This window comes from Megalopta genalis, chromosome 5 (genome assembly GCF_051020955.1).
Source record: "Megalopta genalis isolate 19385.01 chromosome 5, iyMegGena1_principal, whole genome shotgun sequence".
Classification (NCBI taxonomy): domain Eukaryota; kingdom Metazoa; phylum Arthropoda; class Insecta; order Hymenoptera; family Halictidae; genus Megalopta; species Megalopta genalis.
In genome coordinates this window covers 24,679,153-24,699,014 of record NC_135017.1, presented here as the reverse complement: position 1 = coordinate 24,699,014, position 19,862 = coordinate 24,679,153, and the positions used below count along the sequence as shown (strand labels likewise).

The 19,862-nt window shown below is 41.7% G+C and overlaps 1 protein-coding gene across 3 annotated transcripts in view; it reads right to left on the bottom strand.

Annotated features, from left to right (window-relative positions):
* Window positions 1-350: 350 nt before the first annotated feature.
* Window positions 351-19,862, bottom strand: part of LOC117224000 (prolyl 4-hydroxylase subunit alpha-1) — a 537,488-nt gene continuing 517,976 nt past the window's right edge. For all 3 annotated transcript variants that reach the window (XM_076521749.1, XM_033476652.2, XM_076521748.1), the window contains 8 exons: window positions 10,072-10,394; window positions 6,261-6,428; window positions 3,480-3,652; window positions 2,700-2,966; window positions 1,736-1,960; window positions 1,591-1,656; window positions 1,210-1,375; window positions 351-1,138 (listed from right to left, as the gene is read on the bottom strand). In XM_076521749.1, the coding sequence (XP_076377864.1) occupies window positions 1,044-1,138; window positions 1,210-1,375; window positions 1,591-1,656; window positions 1,736-1,960; window positions 2,700-2,966; window positions 3,480-3,652; window positions 6,261-6,428; window positions 10,072-10,394 (1,483 nt within the window). In that variant the 3' untranslated portion in view covers window positions 351-1,043. The remainder of the gene's footprint in view (window positions 1,139-1,209; window positions 1,376-1,590; window positions 1,657-1,735; window positions 1,961-2,699; window positions 2,967-3,479; window positions 3,653-6,260; window positions 6,429-10,071; window positions 10,395-19,862) is intronic.

The window sequence follows — 19,862 nt, the reverse complement described above, 5'->3', positions numbered from 1 at the left end:
TACTGATTCGTAGAAGATCTATAAACTCCATGGACAATTTTTTTAATATGATAGCACATTTAATTCATTAGTTTAGTATAGTCTCTTTGCAAAATAGACTCCAACAGAGTCAGACAGTTGTGTCTTGGAATAGTTTGACTCACAATTTCAAAAATTTTGAAGCAGATGACTTAAAAAATTAATACTAAGCTTGCATTTTTATAGCGTGGATCTGCTATATAAAATCTGATAGATAAAATGTGGTAGCTCTCTGACACGTATCAACAAGATCTCTTCTGGATAAAATGGTATCAAAGCTTCCTGGGCCTTGTCGATAAAATCTATTCTACTCCCGCCCATGATCGAGACAATTCTCATCGATAAACTCTCTCTCTGTCATTCCTCCTCGTTTTATTTCCATTTTATACAAGCGATTCGTATACAACACGCTATGGGTCTTCAAGGAATCATCGATTCTCACGGTTACATCACTACTATTTACAAAAGGACCCGGTGGTCGAGTGGGGCGGGGGCGAGAAACGTGAAGAAGAAGGAACGATGCGGTGAAGATGCGATTAGAATACTCTATGATGAACACAGGAATGCTTGATTCCGTTTCTCCTTTGCCTAGAGCTAACTCTCGATCACACACCATCCCAGGGGCCTCGTGATCGCGCTGCAATCTCAGCGATCATGAGACCCCCGCGAGGATAAACAGACTGGCCCGAAACGTGGAACGTTTTATTGCTTCGACTCCTAATGCACGCTACACCTAAAATGCTGTGCTCCGGTAGTAAGAAAACGACGAATCGAAACTCGATGACAACGACTTAGAAGAGGGTAGTTGTTCTTAATAGATAAGAGCTTGAACCGCCGCGGGTTCGCGCGACCGATAGAAAAGTTCACGGTGTAATTACATCGCTTCGAATTTGTTCGAGACTCGTCGCGACGACAAAGTCAACGTTCCCTTTACAACAACATTCCGGTGTTTCGATCTCGAACAGAGACACTCTTCTCGTCCGTTTCTACTAGAACCGTGGTTGATCCGTGGTTTCGTTGCAGATTCAGTGCCTGACGTCAGCTTCGTCCGCTGCTTGGTTCTCCAAGGTGCAGGGCCTCCGGAATTCTTGACCTCTCTCGTGCAGCCATTTGTTTGCAACTGCAAGAAAACGATGCGTTAGAATGAACAAGATGTTCTTCTAGACGAGACTGTCAGACTCGTCTTCGTACCCCATTTGGATCCAGTTAGCACCGGGCAGGCCGCGTGCCTGGTCTTGAAGTCACCCTCCCCGTTGGGCTTCAAGTTGTACCAAAACGCGGCGCTGCCCTTCCTGGGCCACAGAGAGATGTTGATGGCTGTGAACACGGTACCGCCACCCTGTTCCACGTCGCTCATCTGAAACCGTTCGAAACATTAGTCTAGGTACTTTTCTAAAGTCTACAGCAAGATAGTATTAGGTGGACCGGAAAGTTATGTCGTTTGTTTACATTAAATTCAAACAGATAAATATGCGCAGAAACGACGTTACTTTCCGGTCCCCCTAATACTTATTCAGTTGACATTTTGTTCAGAAAATTGTACAGAGATCGTTATAAAATCGAAGCTCTTACGTAGTACAGAACGGTAGCAATGCGGTTGCCGGTTCCCAGACTCTTGAACGCATTCGTTTCTTCTTTCTGGACATAAGGCATAAATTCAGTGTTGGAGAGGAAATGATTCTTGAGAGAATAATTTAAGAGAGAACGGTCTGCTCACCCTGGCAAAGTCAAAGTGTGGCTCGTAATGACCACCGATTCCGTAATTAACAACCTGCAATTCTTCCGCGGTGTCCACAGTTAAGCTCGTCATATGCTCGACACGTTTGCTAACAGCCTCTACGTGCTTATGTTCTTGTTCCTGCAGCCACGCGCTCTTACTAATCCTATAATTTGCTATCTCTAAGGCACCAGTTTTGTAGTTCTGCACTGTGGCGCGTTTAAACTGAAACCAGACCAGTCGACATATTTGTTAACCCCTTAAGCGACTAGACCGTGACAATATTAACATCTTGGCATGCCTTTAAAATTTAATCGCGTACAAATATTTTGCACGATATTTTGTTTTACTTATTTCTAAATTTTTTGTTGAATAAATACTGTGCTATTTGTACTTTTCTGATTATGGGCCGATTTTCTGACCGGATTCTTGAATTTTTGGGGATCACTTAAAGAGTTAAACATTTTTTAATAATTTTTCAATCATTTTCGAAACAGCTCTAAGTTACTTCAAGGTTGTAAGAAGTTAAGATTCTAGATTTGTTGGACACTATAAAATTGATTTGAAAAAATCGTTCCTTGTAACATTTCAGAAACCAATTCAGTGGATTAGAATCATAGTGGCGTAAGTTACATTTTTCTCATTGTGAGAAACAAGGAGTGTTATTGTTTACTATCATGTGTATTGTTTGCCGATCAAATTTATTGTCAAGATAATTTAGAATTAAGTTAATTTATAATAACTTTAGAATTCGTTTCACTTGTATTTTTAACATTTTGGCACGTACACTAGATTACCTTTTTAGACATAAGTTACAATTTTTGAGAATGTGACTTACGCCACTCAATTGAGCATCGTCGGAAATAATTCGAGATTTCTTTTCGAAAGAACTCGGGGGTAAAAATTGCTTCAAGGCCGATCGAAGGCTGCTGGTTATTGTAAACATCGTATGAACGTTTATTACCCTGGGCTGCGCCAATCTTTTGATCGTCTCGATCTCCTCGTCGTAAATCACGTTATGGTAAATCACTATCCTCGGGTCCAGATACGCTTCCTCCTCTTTGAGCGGCGCGATCTTCAGGAACGGGATTCCACGGTCGACGTATCGGCACATTAGGTTCTTCTTCATGGCCGGTGTGATCGAGACCTCGCCACGGCACAGCATCTCGTAACGCTCCCTTTCCGACAACTCATCCCACGATTTTGCTTTCTCCTCGTTAACGGTGAAGTGCTGAGAAACGGGCAAAACAATGTGAATCCATTTTCGGAACTTCAGCGATTTACGCATCTTATAGCAAATATATCATTCCGCTCGTATATCAAGAAATCATGCCAATTTTTCAGTCTTGTCGAGACAAGAAAAAAATATCAACGAATAAACATACTAATTGAAAATATTAAATAAATTGCAAATATGATAAAAATAAAGTATATTATATCTTCAAATTTTGCAAAATCTGATAAAGAAAATCTTTCCACTGTTGTAATTAAATTAAAAATAATTAAAAATAATCTGACTTCATAAGAAACTGATTGAGCAGTAGAACGAGTAGATTCTAATATCGAATCAGATTGTCTATAGTATTCTAATTTAAACTGAAATTAATTCATTTGTCTCAAAAGAAAAACTGTGAGCTAGGTTTGGTGTTAAAAAACCCTTAGTTAGCAAAGTTCTCAGAGCAAAATTCAGCAAAATGAAAAAAAATAGGAAAAATGAATATCGAGAAATGGAGCATTGTCTGACCTGCTCAGGGATCGCAGTGTCCTCCTGCTCGTCCTCCCCGCGTTTCTTCTTCGACTGGTTCGCCTTGCTCTGAATTTCCTTCTGGTAATAAGCCCGGTTGCCCAAAGCTCGCTCGTGCGTCGGCACCAGTTCCAAAAGCTCGTTCGTCATGCTTAAAGCTCGCGCCACGTTCCCTGCACAATAGAATTAATTTCATTAGCAAATCGCGTTACAACCCGGAGGAAACGCCGCCATCTTACCGAACTCGATCTATTAAATTCACTCGCACGGCGCGGCGCCGCGGCGGAACGGTATTATTAACAAACGACTACTCGTGTAACTCCGTGATTTACTGGGCTCCCTGCGGGGTTAACCGTCAGCGGTTTGAATCTCGAAGATTTCCTGGGCCAATCGGAATCGCGATGCGTTCGGTGGCAAAGTTTTAATGGAGCTTTAAACAAACTGAAGCCTCGGACCGAAGTTCCGCAGTCGCGGCGCGGCGCGGCACGGCGCGGCCCGCTCGCGACGGAAATTTTCATGGCAATTAAATTCTCTAAGAGATCTCCTCGAGCACTCTGTTTTGTACACTTAGCGCTTTGTTCGAGCTTTCAAGTGTCTTCGAGATTTTAATACTTCTAAGGAGTTCGCGTTATGACCACCGTATCAGGCTTCACGATATTAGTTCGCCGAACTATAATGAAAAATAATTCCGTTGCCCGTTAATACCTAGTTGCAAATTGAATTCGACGATTGCAAATCGAAATTTTCAGATTCCAGTCGGAGGCTGTCTCGTAATTTGGCAACCAAGTCTTGTTATTCAACCCTTTGTGTCAGTATTTTTATTTTTAAACCAAGTTTTAAAATAATTTAGGATTTCTTTTTTTTGTGGAGCAATTTTAATCTCTGTAAAGAGATTATTCTGCAAATCCAGATATATATGTATACATAAAATATAGTCGTTACAACCTTGCTATATATTTTGTTAAATACGTACTGCGATGCTGACGTAATTACACTTATTGCTAAGTTTCATACTACTTTATATTATTATATTTAAATTTATATTTTAATATAATTATACTATTTATAATTATAATTAATATAATTTATATTTAGATTATCATATTTTTAAAACTGTCTTTAATTTGATTCTGTCTATTAGGGAAATTAACCCCTCAACCGTGGACATCGCGGAATTCGCGTTCCAAATATTCTCCAAAATATAACAAAAATACGAAATTTAAACAATTTTAATCTTGAAAGATTTGTTATCTTCTTTTGTTTTCCTTTCCATATCTTTTTAAATGCGATTCTAATTAGAGGGTTAAGTACGAAGAAGTGCGAATCAACGCAGTCAAGAAAGGAATTGCAGTACACGGATTCAAGTTACGGATTCGAAGGAAATCAATATGCTCGACGAGCTTCGAATTCGAATGGTGCAGTTAAGATTCGAATTAGAATATATAGCTTTGAGAAACGAGGTGCACAGTTTCTGGGACGCGTTCGAGGACAATAATAAAACGGCGCGCGGTCTCTATATTTCGCAGTCGCGAAATAACAGCCGCGGATGTGCGAGCAATTTAGTTCCTAATTTATAATGCGCGACTTTTATGAGGCTGCGGAATTTTTGCCCGGTTCCAGGGGTCGCAAATCCTCGGCCACGCGACGCCCGCGACCCGCAAACAATTGTTATTTTAATTCGCCGGCCGAACTTCCTCGGCATACAAAATCGCGAAACTTAAATCATTTGCATAATTCGCCGGACACGTTTGTTCGCTTAGTTTCGGAATAAAACGTAGCCCGCAAGTCTCCTGTTGCATTTACAGTCGCTACATGCGTTCCCGGTTCAACGACAGAATTCCAATTCGACCGTTAGCGGAACGTTACAGAAATATCCGCGGGAAGTTAGACCCTTCTAACTATCGGTCCCGAGCTCTCGCGGTCCAGCACCCAGACGAAAACTTGCCCAACGCCCGTCGGAAAACCGTATTTATATTTAATCGTCCCGGGGTCGCGTCTGAAATCGACCGTTGCAATTCAAATTTACACCTAACCGTCGATGTTTGAAATGGAATTCCGCCGCGCCAACAATTCAAACTTACATATAACCGGCAGCGTTTCAAACTCAATTGCACCGGTGACGTTTAAACTTGCTTTCGTTCGTTAATATTTTAATTCGAGCACGGCCGTCGCGATTCAAATCCGTGCCCCCCGGCCCCCTCCGTTTAAATTTCAATATCGCCGCCGTATTCAAATTTATATTGCACCGAGAATTCGACCGTTAAGCTTCAATTTATATTTGACCGACGGCATTTAAATTTGAATGTGCTCGTTGTCGTTCAAGATTACGCGGCCGCCGTTAGAATTTCCATTTCCGTTTCACCGGAGTTCGATCTTCGCAGTCATCATTGACCAGTTAGCACGATGCAATCTCTTTGAGAAAGCGTACACGCGTGGATGTTATAACGTGGAATGAAATTGCAACGCGAAATGACTGTTTTTAATTTTGTTGATTTTGTTGATTTTGCATTTTTTTGCCATTTTTTCATGCCGAGTATACTCATCAAAAATGGCTAACTCTAGTTAAAATCGAAATCTATGAAATCTGTGTTTGAGTTTCGATATAAATTCGACATAAATTCGTCGAGCTTCGAATAAACACGAACGACTTTTGAAATTGAGACCAACTTCTTCGGTAAATATAAATGTTCTTTCTCGTGTAGGAATTCATTCGAGAGACGGACGAGTGCAAATCAACGTAGCTGCGAAAGAAATCACATCGCGAGGGGTAAAAGTACAAACCTTGCATGTACGTCGAGAAGGCTAGATATTCCAAGATATCCGGTTTCGAAGTGCTGGTAGCATTCTGCTCTTCTTGAAGTCGATCCATGGCTTCCTGCATCCACAGCACCGTGTGATAGTAATCGCGATTGTGATAGGACTGTCGTCCGAGCTCGAAGCAATCGCTGGCTGCGAAGTAAAAAAGAAGAGCTGCTTAATTATAATACATCGCCAGATTTCCATCTTGGTTCATTTCTACGGATAAATCGTTTCGATCTCGCTTCTGTTGTCATTTCATAATGAATAAACACACTTTGTACTTGGCTGCTTGAGCGGGAAGAAGGACATTAACACAAAAACGCGTTTCACGCGAGACTCGGTACATATTGCCTCGTTTGTTGTTCCGCCTAATTACAACTACATGACCCCGATCGGTATACGCAGGAACTATCTGCGCTTCAACGGCGAGTTTACACTGTAATAATCGGTGCCCGAAATTCGAAATGCGTGTCCATTAATCATCCACGCCGTCCCATATGAAAATTTCAAGCTGAAACGTAGGAACGAAACTTTCGGTAAATTTATTCCGCGATTTCGACTTTATTTTTCCAGGAACGGTCGTCTAGCTCTCTTGATTGTCCCGCGACTCTGAGCCCACCCTGTATAATTCATGACTCGATTATCATAATTACATTCGTAATAACCTGGTGGAGCGAGAAGCGTCGGAAATCTGAAAGTTAAAATTGAAAAACGGGAACGGACGCCGCGCTGGATTTTTCGAACGCCGGCTACTGGATCGGATCCGACCGATCCAGAACTTTCGCCGGAAGTTTAAAGGTTTTTCATCGTCTTATTATGTATTCTAACTGGCCCCCCCCAGACCATAGAACTTCGCCGGTGTTTCTACTTTATGCGTTTCCCCCGGCCGCGGCGCGGCGGTTTCGCCGAACTTGCTTCGTTAATTAATTTCTTCGCGTTTTTTCGTCACTCGAACACTTTAACCCGATACTCGTCTCGCCATCAATTATCCCGTGAAAAACTCTTCGATCTATCGCGGAGCCGTTACTTTTTGTTTTCGATGGCGATTTTTTATTTCGAAATGGGAATCTTTATAGGTAACAAAGTTGAACGGCGATCGATTATTCTGCGATTACTTTTGTCAGTGATTATAAAAAGTAATCAATGGGTTGCGCACTTTGCATTTTGACATTCTATAGAGAGTAACAAGTGTAATTAATTTTAGTTTTAATTCGAGGATCTTCTCTTTGTCATACTGACTCACGGAGTCATCAGAAAAAACGACAGTAAATTCTCCCTAATTGGCGCTGAGATTTTGCACAAAAATGGACAGATATGATTATTCGAGCCTTGCCGCTCGTTTTTATAGTTGTTAACAAATTATAGTTGTTAATTAAATTATAAAAACGAGTCGCAAGGCTCGAATAATCGTATTTTTTCTTGCCAAATTGTACACTTTCGTGCACAATCTGAGCGCGAATTAGAGCAAATTTATTGCACCTAGAATATATTATGAGTGGAAACTTGGACGATGAAGAACAATAAAATATGGAATGCTATAAATGCAAAAAAAGCAATTTGATTCTACGATCTATATGACCTATGACCAATGATCGTTGTGAGCCGCAAGGCTCGATTAATCGTATCTGTCCATTTTTGTGCCCAATCTGAGCGCGAATTAGAGAGAATTCACCGCATAATTTTGGATTCGAGAAGCTCCGACAGGTTCTCGCATCGAAGTGAAAGCGAATTTTGTTCGATATAAAAGTTCAAAAATTGACGTATCTGACCGCGAACGATCGTTTCCCAGACTATCGTGCAACGACCATAATCTAAATTTAAACTCGCCGGTCCCAGAACGAAGGCGGACGAAAACGAAGCTGAACGAAAAACTAAATGGACCGTGACTTCCACTGCAGAATTACCTTCGCTCTCTTCCCTGTCGCTCAGTTTGAAAAAAAAAGAACAGCGGCCGCTGGAGGAGCATTAATTACGTATATATCAGGTAAATAATTCCGGGGAACATTCAATATTCATCGACCTCTCTTTCGCCGGCTGTGAATAATGCACGCGCGGGATAAAAAAGAATCACTTTCTTGCTTCCAGAGGGTAAAAAGCGAAAGCCCCCGTGTATTAGTCGGAAAAGCTGGGCGAAGAGAGACGGAAGGGGAAAAGATGGACGGAGGGGTGTGCGCGGGGTGCGGCGGACGGCGACGTCAGAAGTTGCGAATTGCTGCGGCAGCGTCGGACGTGCAAAATCAGGGTGGCCGAGTCGCGCGGAAACGAGGACAGGATGCTGATAAAGGAAATCGCGTAAATTATTCATATCAGGGATCTTTAAGCACAGGTAACATCGGCCGGGCGGCGAACGGGGTCGGGGAACGAAGAACGGCGAGGGTTAGGGGCCAATATTCCTGTCGATTCGCAACGTTTTGCCTGGCGCACCCCTTCCCCCCCTCGCCGCCCACGTTAAACCCGCATAAATAATTCAGCACGAAAAAGCAGCGCGGCAAAGCTTTCGCGCTCCTTCCACGACGACGTTCCTCCTCTGTTCCTTCCTTCGCCGTGGCTAGACCAGACCCGGTAACAAGATGCGGATGCGCTGTAACGAACCGTTCCTTTTTCACCCACTTTGCATTCCCTGTGTTGCATTTCTGTTTTTCCTTTCTTAACGCCGTTTCGGGGGGAGATCGGGAAGACAGGAAGCTCACGGAGTCTGTAATTGCGGCCCCGAAAAAGGAACGGCTTCTGGATTATTTGGAACACGAGCCTCTCTCCTCTGTCCGGAGTAAATTAAAATTGAATTTCCGGCCGAGTTTCGGGGAGGAGTTTAGAAGAGGCTGTGTGTGTTCTTTGTTCGGAAGACACGCGAGAGTTTAACCGGTTAGCTGTTTTTTTTGACGAGTACACCCGTCGTAACGGAAAAGCTTTTAGTAGTTAGCTCTTCAGCTAACTGGTTTCTTTCATAATTGCAGCATAATTGCGCACAAAAAAATTCGGATGCACGTTTATGCTTCAACGGAGTCGCGTATCTTTGTTCGTGAAAATTAACGTATTATTGCATAAGGGTATTCAATTAATTGCCAGATCATGTTAATATATATTGAATGATAAAATTAATATTCAATTGGTGTGCCGGTTTAATCAATTAAACAGATTTGCTGAAAATTGATTGTAACTTAATAATGGTGTAAATGTTAAAATTGTGATTGATATAAATGAAGCAATTACTTCTCGAAATTTATTTGGGATTACTCGTAAAATTGTGTTAGCGAATAAAAAAGATATCGTTCGGATTTAATATGTCCCGGTGTAATTATTGGATTCCCTGAAATAAAATTATCAGGAGCTGATAAAATACGTGAATATTTTATAATAATAATAATAATAATAAACGTTAATAAAATCGACTGATATCCAAAAATATCTTTAATAACGAAATAAGGATTAAATATGATTAAATAATATTTATCGCTTACTCCTAATAGGTTATTAGAGTCTATCGAGTGTAAAAAAATAGATGAATAATTACTAATAATAAATTAAAAAACTGTTGAAAGTGCAACTGTTGTCAAAAATATTACTTTGAATTTAGAGTTAAAATAGCTGCGAGTGAAACGGGTTAAAAAGCAAGTACACAAAAGTTAGATTTCGAAGGACTCCGGTTTTCTGATAAATAATTAAAAGCTGAAGTAAAAGTTGGCATCGTGTAGGTCGCAATTGGCACGGGTCTAGCTAGAGGGAGAGGAAGCAGTGGTTTATAGCCAGATTTGTTTCGGCCTGGGCATGGAAGAAGAGAAGATTATTTACGAACCCGTTAATCCGGTGCTGTACTGGACTCCATTCAGCACGCCCCTGGCGACTTGTGCAGTTTCGAGTTTGTAAGTGTCCTGGAGCCTCATCAGAGCAACGGCCGCGCCATTAAGGTCCTCGTCAGTTGGGAATTTCAGGTCGCTCCGCGAGCTGGTGATGTTCGCGACGAACGACTTGCCCACGTCCTGGGTGATCAGCTCCTCGACTCGTTTCCAGTCGGTGGTCAGCCTTTTTACCAGCAGATAAGCGTTGATTGGATTCGACAGGTACTGCTGAATGTTTCTCGAGGCTTCCTCGTGCTCCCTGGCGTAATCCTCCACGTTCCTAGAACAACGAAACAGCACTTTGGTCTTCCTCTATGTCCAAGTCGCGCGAGCCTTCTCTTTTTCTTCTGGGAATACGACTCCCTTTCTATATCCACTTCAAGAAGAACAGTAATTTGAGACTCTGGGACAAAAGCTTCGCTAACATTCGAAAGAAAATGGAGGACAGAAGTAGCCGGTTTTTCACTTCCCGATGATTCCCCAACCGCGGGGCGTTTCTCTTGAAAAAGTCTCGTTGTAAAATCGGCTCTCGTTTTTACGACTGGACCAGAATCGAAATTTTTGCGCATCAATTGCAAAGAACAGGATTCAAATTCAAGTCTCTTTCTTTTCTTGGCCATTTTAATAAGCCGGAAATATCGCATTGATATTCTTTAATTTCTCTTCGATCCATTTATTCTTTGAAATTGCGCTTGCTTATTTTTGTGAAAAATGCGTAGAATTCGCGGTCTATTTACGACTTTAATTTGTCGACTTCAAAGGGAGGGGCTTACTATGTAAATTTTTGCGCTGAATTAACGTACTACACTTTTAGTCGGCGACGAGAAAGTAAGGAAATAACGAAACTAAATTAGACGTGTAAGAGATGTCTCGTTGAATTGTAGATTTTGAATATTTTAAAATATATTTTACAGTACTACGAATATTTCACTCGGAAAACTAGATTACGTATCGAAGACTTAAATCATGATAAAAATGAACAATTTATCCTGATCTTTTCTTATGTACATAGATGATCAAATTATATGCTTGCACGAAGTATATCGCTGCTTCTGAAATAAGATGTGCAGTGCTGATGTCGTTAATACGTCGATATTCGTTTACAAAAGGATAACAACAAAGATCTAGTCTTACAAATTTGACTGCGAATTTTATGCATTTATGACAAAAATAAGTATTTGTAATGTCAAATAGTGGAAAGATTACAAACATGCAAGAATGTCAATATATTGTTTTCGACCTACTAAAATTATTAAGGAGAATATGCAACTTTTGCTCGTATTTCCAAGAAGTTACTTCTATCTTTGGCAACAGGTGCAGACGATTTTTATTTTGCATAAAGATCCGCGGTTTACTCATAAATAATTGTTTTAGAACGTTCTCTCTTTGCGCAATCGATATTCCATCTGTAGAGAAAGCGGCGGTCTCGCGACGAGCATGGAGCTCCTTTCTCTCCTAACGAGTTATTTAACGATGAAGTAATTATGACAAGCGCAGTCGCGCGCCAGCTATGGTGGAATAAAGAAAGAAAAAAACGGAAAGAGGACAAGAGTCAAGACCAATCGAACTGCTGATTTCAACATAATAATACTGCAACGGTATATAAAGAGCAGACTTGACAGTATAATGAAACGGTCGCTTTTCAATTGTCGATTGAGAAATGGAAATATTAATTGTTACTTTCCATGTATATCGCAGAGAGACTGTCAAAGGCATCGCGAACGGTATTAAAATCATAATTAATGCATCGGCATAGCAACGATCCGCGTGCTCGAGGAACAACATCGCATAAAAATGCAGAACCGCCGCAATCAGTGGACGGGGATGATAAATAATTTAATGCTGTTTAATGCTGTCCAGGCAATCGTAGCAAGTTCCGTTCGGTGTTTCCCGGCGCTCGAGAGATTTCGCTATCTGTAACGCGGACGGGGACGAAGGAAATCCTCCGCTCCATGAAAATTTCGCAATAATTAAGCCGACGACGCGACGCGATACTTAATTAACGCGACAGTCACAGGAAACGCTGATTCGTATTCGCTGCCGCTGATTACCCTTTTATTAATTTTCGGGAATTCGGGACGCGCGAGAATCTACCCGAAACGACGAGTCGGGTCCCGGCGGGCGCCCGGTTTTTAATTTAATCCCCTAGTCGCCGCGGAAACGGGCTCGCACACCTTGCCCGCCCTCCTCTCTCTGTTCCTGTAATTCGGCAGATGTTGCACACGATCCAAAGGCCGTTGTCATTTTTCCTTTCCAAACAATGACCGTTCCTCATTTCGCGCCGTCTCCAACAGCGTTTACGTATTTATTCGCGCCGCTGCCGGGGGCGCGTTTAATTAATTCTACAATTTCGGAGCCAGGCAGGATTCTTCCAAAACGGAGCCCCTATACTCGTGCTTTGTCGTGTCCAATTTAATTTAACTCTCAATTCGAATTTTTTATTTCTTACTTGAACAATCGTTAAATATCGATTACGCGAGCTTTGCGTTGGACATTTAAAAAACGCGGAGCGTTGCCCGTGAAATGAATTTTACTGCGCCAAGAAACATTTTCCATTGAGATTCGAAAAATTCTAGGATCTGGCCTGAAAAACCGGCCAAAAGTCGATTTAGGAAATATCGTAATCAAATTTTGATTTGTCACTTATCGATGATTTTTATAATTAGTGTCTTTGTAATTAGCGACGTTGTTCGAGTGTTAAAGTAAAATATTCACTTTTCTGTGAAAGTGAATATAAATAACATCGTTTCATCCCCAAGTACATACTTTTATATATTATTATTTATATTATATATTTATTTATAATATAAATAATAATATATTCTATATATATATATATATATATTTATAGAATAATTTCGGTCAGCTTTTGAGACGAAATACTCCACCGTGCTCGAACGCTTCAATTTTTAAATGCATTTCAAACCGAACGCTTACAGATCCCGATTGACTTTGAATAACAGGACGCGCAAATTTCGTGAGACCTTAATCGAAGCGCGTCGACGAAAATGTTCATTCGTATCGGTTATAGTTTCGGCTGCGATGTCGAGCGCTCAAATCCGGCGCTGGAACTTCAATTTGCATTAGCCCGTCGGCATTTCAATCGAAACTAACGACCGCGATCGAGCGACGATCGATTCTTTTGTCCCTGATTTTCGAGGGCCTCTCGCGCCGGGAAACGTTTTCAGCGGCCGTACGTCGAAAGTTTGACGACCACCGCTATGGATCCGATTCCGCAGCGGAAAAGTTGTGTTGCGCCCGCGAATCCTACAACACCGCGAACTTTCCGGCGGTCAGCGGCGGAAAGTTGTCTGCTCCTCGAACAACACCGTTCGGGGATAGCTTTCTGTAGCCCGGGCATTGTTAAGAAGATAGGCTCCTTGCTTTTCTGGCAATTTCACTTACGAACTTCTCGAAAGTTCTCGATGTTGCGGCGCCCGCGATTACTCTTTTCGATCATGGATCATGGAAATTCGCGACCACTGTTTCGCTCTGAACCGTCTACAATTTCGGATACTTTTTCTGCAATTGATTGTTGACGGGAATCAGTGTGGACCATACTGTGCAAACATAATTTACTTTATATTAATATAGTAATTAATATAATATTTATGTGTTAATTACAAATTTTATATGCTCAATGTGTGAGAAGAGGCAACAAAAATTTTCCTGGGAAAGCGGAATTAGGTCTCGTATTATTACATACTTTTAGTTTTTACTTTTTCAGTAGACTTTCTTGAATAGATCGTAAAAGAATAATAATAATAAATTTTTAAACGTATATGTTCTTTTAATAGAAGTGCGTTTTATCGAAAATTATGCTTTCTTTTTAAAATGGGTCTCATATTAAGCACCCTTACTCTAGCTTCACGAATTCAATATAATTATGCAGATTAGTTTACATCCTTTTTATCTTTTAAAAAAGTCATAATTTTCGATGAAACACACTATTTTTAAAAGTACGCGTACGTTCAAAAACTGAACTACGTGTTCTTTTACGATCTATTCAAAAAAAGTCCACTGAAAAAGGGAGAAAAAAAAAACTAAAAGTATGTAATAATTCGAGAATTCAGCTTTTCTAGGCAAACTTTTGTTGCCTCTTCTCGCATATTGAGCATATAAAACCAGTGTTTTTTTTTTTAAGAGCAACCGCCTGTGCAAAACAAACATTCCGCGTCCTAATTAGAAATGTAAGCGAAGTCCATCTCTGGGCCGCAAGGCCGAAATTTGACGACTCGACAGAAAGAACCCTAAAATTCTATAGAACTTTCCCTGACGAATTCCTCGCGCATTTGTCTGCGAATAAAAGGGGCGAAGATTCAAGATAAGCAGAGAACCGCTCAATCTCCCAGCAGATTGTCAACGCGGAGCCGTCCGGAAGCAGGATCGAATCCTCCCGAATGGAGCATCGAAAAAGAGTGCCGTGGAACCCTCGTCAGCACGATCGGTGGGTACGTGTCCGATCGTGAAAGCCGCCCCCTCGAAACAGCCCCGAAAAACAGCTGAGAAGGGGATTGCCACGTAATCCCGGGAGTCGGTCAATTATTCCGTGACACTTGTAAGTGCGGTGATCAACGTGGAGAGGAATGCCGGGCGTGGGCGGGCGGTTTTCGACGCCGGAAGCAAAACGTGCCGGAGGTGTTCGAGTACGTGTCGCGGCGGATGCGGATCCTCGCGGAAGATCGCGGCCCGGTTGAATCAAGATTTAATCGAATAATTCTGTTGGGATCTAATGGCGGGGAATAATTTATCGGGGAACGGGAGTCGAGCTTTCCTAGATTATTAAGCCAACCGGCTCGGTCTCCCCAGGTTCGAGGGCTCTACGCTCTCTGCTCCGCTCTGCTCCGCTCTGCTCCCCAGTTCTGGGATTGGCCACGACAACGCCAATTTCAGCCGGAGCCGCGAACACCGCGAACTACTTAGCCAAGCGACACGTCCGTCATCTACCCGTGCAGATTACGTTGATTTATCGTAATTTACGATCCGCCGGAGAGAAGCAGAGGGCAAGAGAGAGAGAGAGAGAGAGAGAGAGAGAGAGAGAGAGGGCGAGAGGGCAACCGCCTCGGCGACGTTACCAGAGGGCCATTATCGTCCCGCGTCGATTGTCGAGCCGTTATGAAAGGATCAACCGACTGTCTGCGACTCGGCGACTCCCAACTGCCACCGGATTGCTCTTCCGAATGTCGTCGGATCGTTAATTAGTCGGTCCATGCTCCGGCAAATGTGTATTACCGCTGTGCAGATCCCGGGAAATGATAATTATTACATGGAAATACTGACAGCTGGCTGTGGAACCTCGGCGGAAGGCTTTTATTGACAAAGCGATTGTCGATCGCGGGCTCTCCGGCTTTTATGGCTTGACTGGTGACTTAAACGGTTCGAGAGAGTGTCTGCAGATCTTCGGGTTAGTCCCTGGGAACGAGGTCAGCCCTTTGGTGCGTGGGAGGGAATTTAGGGGATGAATAAAAATGAAGCCGGACGAAAAAATCGTCATTTCGGATGTGATTAATCGAAACGCTATCCGATGGTTGAGTTCTGATGTTTCGGTGAACAAATGAACGACACCGAGTGTAATGTTTACAACAATATTGAATTTAACAAAGGCGACCGTAGGCAGAGTTGGACAACAGGTAATCTGATCAATGATTAACGATTGTAATTCGGTAGTTATTACTACTAATTTCTAATGATCTGTTATTAACGAATTAATAAGTTGTTACAAATTTATTGTCAACGAGTTAATAATTCGTTATAAATTTATTATTAACCAATTAATAAGTTGTTATAAATTTATTGTGAACGAGTTATTATGTTATGGTCAATTTATTACGAGCGAGCTAATAAGTTACTATGAATTTATTATGAACGAGTTAATAATTTATTGTAAATCATTATAATTTAGTTAGAATAACTAATGAATTATTGTGTCTACTGTTACGAATGCGTAAGAACATTCTTGCAAAAGTAAACAAATTTATATCTGTCGTGTCTGCGTTAACTCTTCCAACAAACAAGTGTTAACAAGAGACAAATTAAATCTTATTTCACGATTTGAAACGGATGAATAACGCTTGCGTGTAGTAGATTCTGTTCGAAAGCATCGTCAGGAGTCTGACACGCGAGAAATTGTAAAAATTAAAAATGGGAATGTGGAGATCGTCGAATATTGCATCTTATACGATCAGGTGACTAAGATCCGACCGTTCGTTAATGTTAAGAAACGGACGAGCGTGTTTCTGAAAATCACAGCGCATCCGAACGCTGCAGAATCCCCTTAAGTACCATTCTGCAAATGCATGTGTAACAACGGCGCCATCCATCGCGTCAGGTTGTCGCAATCATCCGTATTTCTCGCGTCGTGTGCGTCACCGGCGGCGTGTGCCGCCTTCCATGCAATTTCCGACAGGAATCGTCGCGACGAAAGTCGAGGCCCCTCTTCTTTCTCCTGGGAAAATGGGGCTGCATTGTCCCGCGGTGCATCGCGGGCCGAGCCGCGAACCGTTGTCGCACTAACGCGTGTACTTATCGATACCCATCGGTATCCCTCGAGGTAGACGGGACTTGTTTAATAAAGTGGAACAGGAATCTCGAAGATTACTCCTTTCACGGAGGATTTTCAAATCTTCTTCCGCAAATGCGTCGCGAAAGATTTACGTTCAGGCATATTCAGCTTCGATTCGCAGCTTGTCGCATTAAATACAGTGAGGCATTCATTGTTCCCTCCCATTTATACCACATCATTTTTAATCGAAACAATTTTTTACACAATATGTAGTTTACAAGAAAAATCCTGGTTATTGTTATATAATTTTTATGTACGTTTTATTAAGTATTTTTGTATTTAGCTTCGATTCGAAGTTTGTCGCATTAAATACAGTGAGGCATTAATTGTTCCCTGCTATTTATACCACATAATTCTTAATTGAAACAATTTTTTACACAATATGTAGTTTACAAGAAAAATCCTGGTTATTGTTATATAATTTTTATGTACGTTTTATTAAGTATTTTTGTATTTAGCTTCGATTCGAAGTTTGTCGCATTAAATACAGTGAGGCATTAATTGTTCCCTCCCATTTATACCACATCATTTTTAATCGAAGAAATTTTTTACACAATATGTAGCTTACAAGAAAAATCCTGGTTATTTTTATATAATTTTCATGTATGTTTTATTAAGTTATAATTATAATGTTTCATTAAGTATTTTTGTGTATGATAAATACACAATTGTTTTATTATACTTTATATATAATAGCTTTCAAGCTATTATATTTTCGCCTGAATTTAGCACCACTACAAAGTAAGATAATTAACAACAAATTTATAAATATTGTTATATTATATAATAGAATTTATATTCACACCTTAACGACTGAATCTTGACGAATCGGCTCGAGAACGAATAGTGACAGAGAAAAGCCGAATTTGGATAATCAAAGTTACTCTCGAGTCAGAAATTAACGCATAAATAATTAGCTTCGTTGCACCAAAATCGTTAAAATCAACAAAATCGATCTCGCCTAATCTCGCCTAAAATCCTTGAAGCAAACTCTACAATTCGAACTGCCTTAACAAGTAACAAATGGCTGAATCGTTGAGAAATCGTTAAACGGTGCTCAGCAGATCTCTTAGCCGAACGTTAGAAAGATCTCGATCGAGTACGTCCCCTAAAGACTTCGGAATACATTGCGGGTTGATCGACTCGCAGGGCAATCAGCCGGCGTATTGCATCGGTAAGAGCAAATGATAGGACGCCGCGGCGGGAAAATCGTTCTCCTCCCAGCTGAACGGCGGGATCTCGACGGAACGGTGCATCATACCGTCTGCGAATTCCATCGAATTAGTGCCGCGATAAAGCACGGTGTTTCGGCCGAGTTTCCATTTCGATCACATTTGCATGAGCGTTCCCCTCGTTATCTCGGCCGAGCCGATCACGCAAATGGCCGTTCTACACCCTGCCGGTGTCCTCGATCTCCGAGTTGAACGACCGGATAAAACCGGGAGCCCGGAGAGCCGAAAGAAAACGCGGCATCGCCGGGGGGGGATCTCCGATCCGGGAATACATTGCGGTTCTCGAAATGAAATTGTTCTTCCCTATCGTCCATCTGGCACCACCCACGCGCCCCCGTTCTCCAACCTGGCCTTTCCCTTTCGCCCTCGGAGAAAGGCCTGTTGGCCCTCGGCCTTGTACTTTCTCCTAATCTCCGAGATTTCTGTCTTCCCTGGCCTCGTGCCTTCGCGATCCCACTATTTCTCCGCGAGATCAGGATTATCTGAAGTTCTGGATGCTCGGTATAGGACGGGCTTAATGATTTACGGCGCCGGCGACGATCTATGCGGAACACGTGGCTGTGAATGATCGTGCTCTCCGTGCGGGTGATAGCGCATGATTTGGGGAGGGTTCAAACGGTTTGGTTTTTCTTTTCAACGCTTATTTGAACCCGTTCAAACGATGGGACACTGATTTTTTAATCGACGATTATTCCGATCGTAAAGATACTCGAAGCTATTTTAACTCGAAATCTAAAATAGTTCGTTTCTCTGATCTGTAGTATAGACAATTTACTGCATTTTATACGGACGACATTGAATTTTGTGACCGTAGCAACAGTTACACAGTTCGCACAGTTTTTTTTTTTAAATATAAACACATTCGATGATGTTGAAATGATTTCGAAACGTGATACAATCATTTTTATGGCGCCTCAAAGTTGCCGCTCGATTACAAAGGGTTAATTGACCGGGCGAATTACCCTTTAGATTACAGAGTATAATATGCACAGTAGTTTAATTTGAAAATGCATAGTGTAAATTGCGTTGGAAAATTTGGTAGCCGCAGAAGAAATTTATGTTATTGCTTATGATTATATGTGAAGTGAATGTATGTGTTGCTTGCGACATATGTTGCGATAACATCCGTTAAAAATCAGAATAAACGTCTTCTTCTTACTTTTACAAACTGACATAAAACAGCTGCTTTTAGTGCCCCATAAATCTGGCGTTAATCGGTTGCGTTATGTCAATAAGTCGGTCTCGTGCCGCGATTTTCGTACATAATCTCCTAAATCTCGTTCAATAAAAGCTTCGCTAAAATTTTTTAATCACAATAGATTATTAAGAAAATATTCTAATCGATTTTACGGTTGTTTTGTGCGTCGGATGAATCGTCTTCTCGACGCCCGCCGTTAAATTGTTATCGTTCCGCACGCGCGCCGAAGCGATTCTTCTTCCGGTGAATAAACAATCGCAACGATAATTCGTGATTCTCGAGGTCTGAATTTCAGGGGCTCGGAATTCGTAACGCGATCGTTGCGGATCGCGTTCCGTCGCAATTGTGCACACGTAACGCGGCCAGTTAAAATTTAAATTCGATCCCGATCGTCGCCGTGTAATTTTAAATTCAATGCCCCGCCGCTCTCGGCACCCAATTTACACGCGCCGTTACAATCGAAATGTAACGATCGAAACACACCCTCGATTATCAAAATTTAAACGCCCCCGTAAAGCTTCCAGCCCGGCGAACATATAACTCCGGCTAAAACTGAAATTCCCAGCACGAGCGCGCGCGCGCGCGCGCCGAAGGTGTCTGTGAACCTGAATTTCGATCTCGGACACGTGAAATTTTAATTAACGAATTACTCGGCGCCGGAGGACCGTGAAACAGGAAGCAAACGGAAAGCCGCAAACCAGGGAACAAAGAGTGCTCCCGGGAAAAAAAAGATCTAAATTGCAGGAAATGAATTCA